The sequence below is a fragment of the Sparus aurata genome, chromosome 17, assembly GCF_900880675.1.
Source record: "Sparus aurata chromosome 17, fSpaAur1.1, whole genome shotgun sequence".
Lineage (NCBI taxonomy): Eukaryota > Metazoa > Chordata > Actinopteri > Spariformes > Sparidae > Sparus > Sparus aurata.
The window spans coordinates 30,642,499-30,654,614 of record NC_044203.1 but is presented as its reverse complement, the minus strand read 5'-3'; the positions used below and the strand labels follow the sequence as shown (position 1 = coordinate 30,654,614).

At 41.5% G+C, this 12,116-nt stretch overlaps 1 protein-coding gene across 5 annotated transcripts in view; it reads left to right on the top strand.

Annotated features, from left to right (window-relative positions):
• Positions 1 to 12,116, top strand: part of lmna (lamin A) — a 44,070-nt gene that overhangs the window by 21,944 nt on the left and 10,010 nt on the right. For all 5 annotated transcript variants that reach the window (XM_030393098.1, XM_030393096.1, XM_030393095.1 and 2 more), the window contains 2 exons: positions 10,996 to 11,152; positions 11,850 to 11,975. In XM_030393098.1, the coding sequence (XP_030248958.1) occupies positions 10,996 to 11,152; positions 11,850 to 11,975 (283 nt within the window). The remainder of the gene's footprint in view (positions 1 to 10,995; positions 11,153 to 11,849; positions 11,976 to 12,116) is intronic.

Sequence of the window (12,116 nt, the reverse complement as noted above, 5' to 3'; positions counted from 1 at the left end):
AACTGTTCTGTTTTATTCTTCAGAAAATAACTCAAACTGATTCATCAATTATCAAAACAGTTGGTTATTAGTTTAATAGATGACAACTAATCGATTAATCGTTGCAGCTCTTCTGACTTATACACCTTTTATCTATGAGCCTATGTCACATTAAGTGATAAGTGGACTGACTTAACATTAATCAGCAGTTTTGCTAATAAATTGTTGCAGTTATTAACAAAGAAAAATACCAAATATTCACTTATTTGAACATTTTTAATGGGATGATTCGCTGCTTTTCTCTGTTTTATTTTCACCCTTTATTTTCGTGCACTGACCAAAAAAAATTCAAAATTAAAGACGTAAAAGTAACTGTTTTAGAACTCGTAAGACTCCTGATTGTGATCAACTCTCTTTGGATTTCACTTTCAAAAAGTCCAACTTCATTAAGGAGACACTGAAATTAATTCATGTAGTTACCTTTTTTCCATATTATAAATAATCGTCATTCTTTTGTTTTTACCGTTCCCCTTTAACAAACTTGCCACCGATGTCACGGTGATACTGAAATTTAAAAACCTTCTCAGTGATTTGAATTTCAAAGTTGAGTGAGGATTGAAACGAATGCCGTCCTGAGTAAGAGAATAAACTCTCCCCTCCACCAGCCGGTATCTGTGCCTCTGCCTGTTGAACGATTAGTTATCTCTGAGTGTTGGACTCTTGTATAGGTGAAATGATAGTTTGATAAACAAATACAAACAGATTCAACATCATTATTTGCAGCTAGCATAAAAAAAAGGGGTTTTATTGTAACAGCCCATTAACACAGTATGGATGTAACACTACTGTACTCCAGCACGTTTTCCTGGCTCCAGTTCTATTTCTGGGTCGGTGTGTTTGTTTACTGAAAAACCCATTATTATCCAGCAACCTTCCTCTTACTTACCTTTTCCCTCCAGTGCCGACCACATAAAGCCGCTCTGTCTATATAGTGAGAGTGGAAACAAGAGGAAAGGTCGGCTATAATTGGAGAAGGGAACATTTTCGACGATCTATAGGGAATTTGGGAGAACCCCCTTTTTTTTCCCTCCTCAGTGTTTGAGCAATGAGTCATTGGGAAACCCCACCCACATGTGCCTACACATGCTTGCCAGACTGGGTGTGTGTGTGTGTGTGTGTTTATACAGTTACACACCATATGGATCAATGGACACTTGTAGTGTAGTTTGAGGAATTTCTTTTGTGCTACAGGAAATGAACGAGGTGATGAATTGTTGGTAGCTATAGCAGCCACTCACAGAGCCACTGGCTGAAAATACTCTGGTAGGAAAAAGAAAAAAAAAAAAAATCTCATTGGTTTTTTCCTCCACAGCTTCAGCAGATGTGCCCATGTGCAGAGCTTTGAACCCCCTCCTGCTGCAGGGGAGCTGCTCTGTGGTGAACTGCACGAGGCTGCAGCTGTAGTGGGCAGGTGTCGGTGTGTGCGTGAAGGTATCTCGATCCCTCGCAGCTACTTTTCCAGACAGCTGCCACAAATGGGAATATGTTGGTCAACTTCCCTTGTAAAAATAAGAATTCAAAATCTCTCTCATCTAAAGAGAATACAGTTGGTTTCATTTTGCATTGAACAGTGAGAATGTTTTTAAAAAAGACAACAGGGGAAATCAACAGGAAAGATAAACCAGCGTGCATGCAATCAACAGTTTCTACTTTGTAGCTCTGAACACTGTTGACAGGGATGGCTGCGAATTATCCGGAGTAATCGAAAGAGAAAGAGACGTTAAATTAAATTAGAAATTGAACAAATTAACCATTCACCTCAATTATGTCGGGGTGGCAGCAGACATCTCTGATACAATTAACTCAAAGCCTGAGCGAAAAAATCTTGAGCTGTGTCTATGAGTGGAGAGCATCAGAGGTAAGGGAGGAAATATGTTTTGGGTGAACTAACCTATTAAATGCGATCCAGCGCAGCCAAGATTATGTCCTCTAATGATCAGAAACAATCAGATCAGTGCAGTACAGGCTGCTAGACGGCTCTCAGAAGTGAGAGCATGGATGTTTTTTTTTTCTGCAAAGTCAGATAAACGGGGGAGGCAGAGGTCAGACGATGCGGCTGTATAATCTCAAATGTTTTAAATTTAGCCGTCTGGTAAAGTTGAAAAGAAAAGACAAGCGCGCACACACTCGACTTCTGTGAGATCTTCTGTTTTAGAAATCAAGAGTCGGCGTGAAATTGTACACAAGATATAAAACGGTGTTTCTTCCTTTCTGAATTTAAATGTAAATCTGCTCTAAAATGACTACATGTTTGTCTCAAATTGAGGTTTTGTCTTGGTTCTCAGTGCTGATTACTACTTGGCATCACTGTTGCCAAGGTCTCATAAAGCTTTTTTTCCTCTGGGAATATGGCTGCAGTAATTCATCTGCCATATCTTTTGTAAAATTATAGGTTGGTGTTGAAAAAAGGAAAACCCTCTCTGAGATATTTAGAAAAATCTGCTCAGAAGAGTCTACACCTTTTTTTATTCCATTGCGTCCGCAGCGTGGTAGAAATGGCAGGGCCTGACGACAAGGCCTTGGTTGCCGCGGCAACGGCATAGCAAAACAGGAGGCGGGGGGGAGTGGGCTTTTTTCTCTCTTTCACTCCACGAGGCGGGGTTCGTTTCTCGTTACTGGGGTGGACAAAGATAGCTGTGAGTCATCCTTGAGGCTGGGAGCCGAGCCAACACATTCCTCCTCCTCCTCCTCAGATTTCTCGTCTCTATTATTCCCCCTCTTTCTCTTTTCCTTTTTGTCTCTTTCTTTTCGCATTTCCATTTCACACTCCCCCCTCCACCAACACCACCACCACCAACCTCTCCTCCTCTCCTCTCCTCCCCTCCTCTCCCCCATCTCACACTGTCTCCGTCCAATAGCTCCCATTTTGTGTCTGTGCCTCAAAAATGTGTCATTTACTCTATTGTAACAAACTGCCTTAAAAAAAAAGCTTTGATATAGCAGCTGAAGAGGGAGGAATGATGTGTAAACCTTTATTATTTTTCAGTTATATTATTTTTATTCGGCAGTGTAGACTTTGTGTGTGGGAGGAAAGAAGGCATGACAAATAAGACAAGTGGTCTACGCTGGAAAAAATAAGAGTAAGGCTTGCCGAAATTACACTTCTCTGTCTGTTTTTAATTCCCTCTTCCAGTGTGGAGTATGGAACGTGCAGCGCTGCCCTTTTGGCACAAAGGTCTTTCTCAGTTTGCAAGCTCGGAAGCAACTCTGCTGCCTTGTTTTTGCTTGCAACAGATTTTCCGTATCTTGATGAAACTGGCTGGTATTTTTTTCCCCCCCCCCGTTTTATTCACCTAATTTCCCAAATGTAATCTGCAATTTGTTTGCTCATCTGTTGGCTCTCCGCCACTCTCAGTACCACATTTGTTAGTCTCATGCTGACTGTGTATTGTAGTGTAAATATTAATAGCGTGATTCTTAAAAAATAACTGTGGAGTGGCTCCACACGTGTTCCGAGCTCAGGCTGCGAGGCTTCGGAGCTTTTGATGGAACAGAATGTAAACATAAAGTCAGAGGATATTTATGCTGAGGCTCTGTAATTACACAATTCATGCTCGATTATATAAACAGGTAGTCCAAAGCAAACGCCTGCACAAAGAACTCACATACACCCTGCACTGGATTATGTAAATAGTATATGAGAACATTGCATGTACTGAATGTGGTGGCCCACTCATTTGTTAACACATTAAGAGATGATGTCATGAGAAGGAAAAAAATCTGCACATACATGCAGCACATAGATGCATTCAACATACACGGCGGTGTACACAGTTGTTGCAGCCAACACTCCCACACAGTGCAGAGCAGACTCAAACACGCACAAATACACCCACATGCACACATGGACTTCAAAGAAACACACACACACACACATACGCACACACACACACACACACACACACACACACACACTGAAAAGGTTTTATAAAAATCCTTCCGTTGTTTTAAGCCGACATCCAGGAACATCATCCTGACAGGAGCAAAGGCAACGTGTTACAGAACAGCACAGACGAATCATCACAGTGTTGCACATTGTGTAATAAAGTGGGTTTCTTTTCTAGATTATTTATCAATACTGCAGGGAAAGACTAAAACTTTTAAAATAACTATGGTTTAATTTATCATTATGTGTTAACTGTTGAATTCATCCAAATGTGTGGATGTGATATCTCAGTTGCTATGGGGGCTGAACTATTATCTTCTTTATTGCTTTTTCTTTTAAAATTGCAGCGTCAAATCTGCTCCACATTCATCCGTAATCAGTATTAAATCACAAGATCATAGAAAAATAAATGCAATCGCATCAAAGCGAGTCATTTTAGAAGCCATTCAAAGATCAAACCAGAAACCTCTGGTTTGATCAGAAAACGCGTGACGTGCTTTGTTGTTCGGTTGACTCCAAACTGCCTCGGGAAAAACATTCAGATATTCGAGTTTCCCAGAGGATGATGTCATGGCTGAGGTTATCACCCGACTTTTTCTTCGCGCCACCATGAGGCTGAAGATTTTGGTTTTGATTTTGAATGTTTTTACAACTGCTGGATGGATCAGTAAAGTGTGTTTACAGGTCTGGCGGAGCAGTGCTGCAGATGTGAAAAAAAGAAGGGTGAAGCCTTTTGTGGCTATAAAAGACGCTGCATGTAATCTGATGATCTGCCTCCGGTGATGTCACTCAGTGGCTGGTGAACTGTGGGTAATGTAGGCAGCAGGTTTTGAAAAGGGGAAAAAGAGTTAAATAAAAAGATGATATTTCTGGCTCTGCTCTATCGATTTTGATAATTTCTTTTCATGCAGTTTCAGCCTGAGTCCCACAGTGTAATAGGAGTGTAATTATAGATCTACTTTACAAAACCTAGTGCCTACATTACCCACAATGCAACAGCAACTAGAGGCTTCACTGGAGGCAATTTATTTCATTACATGCAGCTTCCTCTGGAGCAATAAAGGACCTTAAACCACTGTTTTCCACATATGCAGTTATACTAGCTGAAACCTGTAAACACACTTTAATGTGTAAAATTAGTGGAGTTAACCTTTAAGTAATGACGACTGTGCTTTGTGCTAGTGACAATTAGCAAATGAAACATGCTAGCACACTAAACTAAGACTGTGAACATGTAAATGTTATACTTTCTGAATATCTGAATATTAGTATTGTTATTGTGTGTCACTGGTACTGAAACCACTGTAGTGTAGCAGCCATCACACGACTGCATGTTATCCTTGTGTATGGAAACAGCCTGTGCTGCCACCATATCTGTGTATGAAGTGAGTACAAGTAAAAACAGCATGTCACTATACCAAACCCACCACTGTCCATTAAGTCACTGTTGGAGCTGATCCACTGGGCCCATTAGCGCTCCAGAATGTCACAGCCAGCCTCACTAACAAGCATTCATCTTCCCCCAGAATCAGACCGTTAATACTTTTCTCAGTGAAACATTTTAATGTCTAGACAAAGAGCTGTATAGTTTTAAATAATGTGTATGTTAAGTTGTATACAAATGAGAACAATGTGTGTGTGTGTGTGTGTGTGGTGTACACATCACTAATGCTTACACTTTACAACCCAGTCAATTATAAAAAAAAAACATGTCTCTCTCTCTCTCTCATTAAAAGCCGTTTTTGGCTGTTTTATAATTAAAGTCCATAATATGTTAATGAGCTGCGTTGTGGTGAATGTGAAATGTTCCACAATAACAGCAGCAGCCTTGGAAAAGTAGTTTTCATCACACCCAGAGAGTTACACAAGCCTGAGGGAACAGGACCGGGCCAGAGGTGTTTAAACACTATTATCCTGTTATCGTCACGAAAAGATAATTGTCGTTAAAACATTTTACAGCAGTAGTCGCACCTCCGCTTTACTCCACTTCTCTGCCTGTCTTGTTGGCGTCTTTGACACGTTTTTGTGGCTGACGTGTTCCGATAGGGCGGCTCTGTTACTGTAGGCTCAAGTCTTTTGGAAGTTCAAGAATTCAGGGAATGTCTGTAGGTGTTGGTGTGTGTATGCACGTACTTGTGTGTTCTTGAAACATTCATGTTTTTCCCTGTGCATTTACAGCCATAATCTCAAGTACCTTTACAGCTGGTTTGTAAAGATTCACATTCCATCGCAACAGAAGAACAGGAGCCCTTGTAGAAAGGTCCGCTCAGTATGTATGGAGAGAGAAATATTTCTGATACTAAGCCTATACTCATTGATATAAACTGGATGGACAAAGTAATAGACACATCTGTCAGTTTAAAGCCCCACTCCAGCCAGTTTTACTTCCTTTTTAAAGGTTAACGTCACTTTTTTCAGTAAGACGAACGGACTCAATTAACGACTCAACCAGACTGCTGTTTTTAGCAAGACAAACATTATTAGCATGGATGCTGCTAGCATGGATATTAACATGGATAGCAATAGCATGGGCAGTGGTAGCATGGATATTAGCATGGATATTAGCTTGGATTGTGATAGCATGGATATTAACATGATAGCAATAGCATGGTTGTTAGCATGGATAACAATAGACGGATATTAGCATGGATAGCAACAATATGGATATTAGCATTGGATTGTGCTAGCATGGATATTAACATGGATAGCAATAGCACGGATATTAGCAGGGATAGCGATAGCATAGACATTAGCATTGTTACCAATAACGGTCACAATAACATCAGTTCCTCTTGGGCAATTATGAGCTTAAGCGTTTATTCAGGGGCAAACTGTAACCTGTCCTGTATTTTTGAATTTCCTCACAGCTTATCAGACTGTCTCAGTGTGTCTGCACAAGCTTGGAGGATGAAGCATGACTCACAGATCATTTGGCTAACAGTGTGACTCACCAACGTTGTCAGGAAATTACTCAAATATTAAATCTCATGGAGTGGGGCTAATTGCCATACAGCTCAACAGCAACAAACTGCAGCCTCTTTAAATCTGAACATTATATCTGAACATTGTAACCCTCATGAAGGAAGGATTTATTGTTTTAGCTCGGTGTACCTTATAAACTTGCAACCGAGTGTATGTTTCAAATGAGACATACATCCGTTAATCACTGAAGTGCAGTCAAACAATATGTCTCTGAGCAGGGCCTTTACAACCAGCTGTTAAATGATACTGTTGAAGGCTGTTTTAACGACTGGGGAAGTTTTAAAAATATGAATATGTGCTTTGCTGTAGAGAAGGAATGTATGAACATCTGGTCCAAACATCTGGTCATTTAAATTTGGTTTAAGGCTCTGGAAAAGGTCATTTTGAGTTACCATAGAATGTAAACACCTAGTTGCAAGTTTATAAAAAAATGTTTTTCCTCTTGTTCCTGCAGTTAAAAGTTTCTGTAGAATGATGTATGTGCAGAGGCTGTTTTTACATTCATGTTTAAAAGTGTTTCTCTGTACTCATTGAAAAGTCTGATTTTTAAGAGGTGGGCCATGTTGCATTATTTGTGATATGAAACAGATTGGAGGCTAATCCTGGTCCAGTATTCAGCATATACAAATTTGATGTGGAACCTTGAAGTCTCCAAAAACATCTTGTGTTCAGTCCGTTTAGGCAACTCTCGCCACTTGGCAGTCATCCTGGCAACGTCCCTGGGCGGTAATTTCAGGCTAACAGGACCAGGTCTCTGTCTAAATGTATGAGGAGAGAGCCAGAACTGCAACTGCTTTAAAAAGTTTGGTCAATTCGGTCCAAATTAAAAAGAAAATGCTTTTTTTTCCTACAGTTATACTTCTACTCATGCCAATGGCTCAGCTCACGGTGTCGACATGTGATGTCATCGGCTCATCCTACCAGAGCACCGGTTTTAATAACCTCACCTTTCTTGGTAATCCTGTGCATTAACGTTAGATCCCTCTCCATCTGCAGCCGCACGAAATCAGTTGAAAACTGTCGGGAATCTCAACCGTGCGCTTGTTTCAGTGCAACGACCTGATTGGCTGATATGTTTCCCGTTCAGCTGTGATTAATCAAACGGTTGGCTTCTGTTGGAAGGGGGGCGGGATGTGTCGTAAAACGGCCATCTTTGGACTTTGCAGTTGAAAACGCTTTAAGTGGTTGGTCCCTGGTTCAACTTGCTAAATGAAAGATACTTTAATATTCATATATTCTAGAGTTTTTAATGAGGGAGACGGAGTGGGTACCACTTTTAGGCTTTTAATGTGGTAATTAGATTTCTTCTGCAAAAAAGAAAGACACGTAACCTTTAGAATTGTTATGTATACCTTTTAATTAAAGAGTGAAGGAGATGTTATCCAGGTCTAGGTAGACCGAGGAAGAAACGGTGCTGTGTAAACCAAACATTATAAACACCTCTCAAGAGGATAATCACAATCACAAACCACAACCTTACAAAGTGACAGTAAGACGGCTTCAGCAAAAACTGAGCATCATAACCTTCATGAAGGTCGGATTTATTGTTTTAGCTGCGTGTACCTAATGAACTAGCACCTGACTGCATGTGCTCCATTGGAACTTTTAGAGTACATGTCTGATCGAGTGTGTCCCAGCGCTTCTGGTGTGTTTGTGTGTGTGTGTGTGTGCGTGTGTGTGCGCGTGTGTGTGCATGGTCGGCCATGATTTGATTTGGACCCACTGGGCTGTGACTCTTCCTTTTTTCCTTTCTTTCTTTTTTTTTTTCCTTTATCCGAACAATGAGTCGTCTGGAAGGCTTTTATATGATTACCCATTGAAGTATTTCTGAGGCCTGATCATGCATCTGTGAAGCATCATAGATATGTTTTCTCTGGATTTAATTTGAGACTTTTTTTCCTGGACATAACAGACTCATTCAGTTTCGGTCCCTGACGCGGGCGGCCTTCAGTGCAAGTTCTGCTTTTCCACCAGTTCATCTCGGCTCTTTGTCCCGGCTCTTTTCAGGAAGCAGACTTGCAATTTCAGGCTCGTCTAAAGCCTTATTAGTGTTTATTGAATGCAGTAATAGAAATTGATTGCTGTATCATAAACCAATAAATTACACTTTCACTTCTGAGGTAATAGCTCCCGAATGGACTCGATCTCTGCAGTCGCTCATTACTCTGCTGCGGAGAAACTTCATCTCGCTGCGTCTGAGTTCATTGTGAAGCTCGTCCTCGCGCCCGGCTGGCAGTGACCGGAGGACTCCGAGGTCTGTGTGAGCAGCCTGGAAGCCATCTCCCCCAGCAGATGGCCATTATTAATGACAATGAAGAACTAGCCCACAGGCACAAATAGAATAACAGGGAGCCCATTTCCTTCTCGCTGTGCATGAACCACCTATACGGATAACAACCTCCCCCTCTCCCCTCCGCTCCCTTCATCTTCTGCTGGGCATGCATTGTTTTTCCATGCCTGTATCCAAGTTGTTGGGTTTTTTTTTTTTTCCCCCAACCAGAACTCTAAATTGGTTCCTGTAGAGATGTGAAAGGAGAGGCGGAGCCCACATGCACAGGCACATGCGCAACAAACGTGAATTCTCTTAATTCAACACAGCTTCCCTGGAGAGAGAGTTTAATGGGCTCTTGCTCCATACGGAAGGCTAATAGCAGCATGTTGATGTGTTGGCCGGAGTTCAGATCATATCAACAGTGGACAACTGCCGCTCTCAGTGCACCGTACAATGGAAGTTTGTAGTCATCCACAACTTGTGTCACTGCAGCACAGTCACACACCCGCTCATCAAGCTTCACTTTAAGAAGAAATACAGGAACAGGTTCTCATTAATGTCAGCAGGAGAATTTTATGATTTCCTCTGCAGCACTTAATGTACGAGCTGAGCTGAGCGCAGATCCACTCATTTTTTTTGTTTAAATTGGTTAAAGTATGAGCCTACAGCGCAAGTTTGTCTTAACATCCTGTACTTAGTCGTTAGTCAGAGGGGATCAAAGAAACCTGTATTTCTCTGATGTGCGTCTTTTTTTTTTTTTAAATGATAAAATGAATAACCCCATGTGACTTACAACTCTGTAAAGTTTGATACAGATGCGAACAGGAGCTGTATCAAAGGCTGGATACCGTCGGATTCAGACAAACTTCAACACCGAGGCAGTTCAAAGTGCTTTACATAACGCGATAAAATGAAAAATCAATCGTATGTAGACCTTCAACAGAAGCCTAGCAGTCAGCACTTCGGTGTGAGTTTTTTTTTTTTTAAACATGAGGTGAATGAAACGGCTCCGAAGAGGCCGAATCATCTGTGTCCACAGTGCAAAGTCAAAAACAGCAAAATTATGCAACATCTCAAAGAGGACAGTCCTGAAACACACAGACGAGCTGTTTTACCAGAGAGGAAGAGGGTCCACAATTAAAATCTAGCAGTGAAGTGAAATAAGTACACTTACGCAAATATCGATAAATCTATTTAACCTTTTCTGCTGCGTTAAACTTCTACTCCACCACGATTCAGACGAAATGTTGTGACTTTCCACCAACTCCTACCTGTGGCACTGCTGATAAATCTAATCAATCAATACATTGTGATGTATTATTATAAGAGAATAATAATAAGCGAAGAGTTATTTGATGTGTCGTGGAAATTTTCATGTTACCCAGCAGATACATTGTTCTCAAAGGGTTGGTCTGCATAATGAGTACTTTACTGCTGATGCATTTGTACTTTTACTTGAATGCATGATTGCCACTTGTGACAGAGTATTTCCACAACTATCTACTGCAATATTGCTACTTTTGCTTAAGTAGATTATCTGAGTACTTCTTCCACCACTGAAACCCTCTAACAGGAATATGTCAGGCTGCACAATATGGTAAAAAAACATCATGTTGCGATTGACAATTTTCCTTTTTCACTTGAAAAACTGTTAAATTCACCATGAAGTGATGTGTTGGCTTCTGAACATGAAACATCCGGAGGACAATATACCTACATGTGAAAGACGTATACAGCAGCGGGTGATAATGACACATGGCTTATTAAAGGGACATGAACCTAACGTCCACATCTTCTCTGTCTCGTGTTGTTACAGGAACAGTAAAAAGGAGAGTGACCTGGAGGCGGCTCTGGTCCGGCTGAGGGACCTGGAGGCCCTGCTCAACTCTAAAGATGCCTCCCTCTCCACTGCCATGGGGGAGAAGCGAGCCCTGGAGGCTGAGGTGAAGGACCTCAAGGCCCAGCTGGCCAAGGTAAAAAAAAACACACCTGAAGGTAGTCGACGGCAGGAAGGGCACTTGCTGCTCAGAGGAAATAGAAACCCGTTCTCACATTGAGCTTCTACACTAAAGTTAGAATCACGTCAGCTCACAGAGGATGTCTTCACCATAACACGTAACTTATAAACAGGAAACATTGTGGTCCCGTCACTGTTTACACTGGATTGACTTTTAAATGCTTGCAGCGATTGCAGTAAAGGAAAAAGTTTATGATCCTTGGTTGCCATCAGTCGGTAGTTGGAGTGCAAATCCACAGAGACTGAGATTTAAAATGATTGTCTCAGTGTGCGAGCTTCTTCCACCTCTTAAGCACAGAGATATAACAGCAGCAGAAGAAGTAATTTTATATAAGCCCTCCAGGCAGTTGATTATGAATGAGGACAAGGTGGCGAGGCAGACAAGGTTGCATTCTCCGTTGTTTGTTTTATCAATGAATTTTACCACAAGACTGAGGTAGATACAGTTGTGGCCTTGCTCCACCTACTGGCCACACGGAGGAACTGCAGGATCTTGCTTCAGGGTTCATAGCTGAAACAACGCTGCACAGATCACACCGAGAGCTGTGTTTGATATTTTTTTTTCTCTCTCTTACATGCCTCCATTAGAAAACATTTCCCTCTTCATCTTCTCTCTGCTTCTCCTCCTCCCTCCCTCCCTCCCTCCCTCCCAGTTGGAAGGTAACTTAGCTGATGCCAAGAGGCAGCTGCAGGATGAGATGCTGAGGAGAGTGGACGCCGAGAATCGCCTGCAGACCGTGAAGGAGGAACTGGAGTTCCAGAAGAACATCTACACTGAGGTTCCCACTCTTCACCTTAACACTTCTATTTCTGTGTTTTATTTTTCTAAGACATCTGTCCTACTTTTCATCTTCTCCAAAGGATATCGATTTCTCCTCCAACCACCTACTTGTTTGATTGCATTCCTGATGCAGATCTCT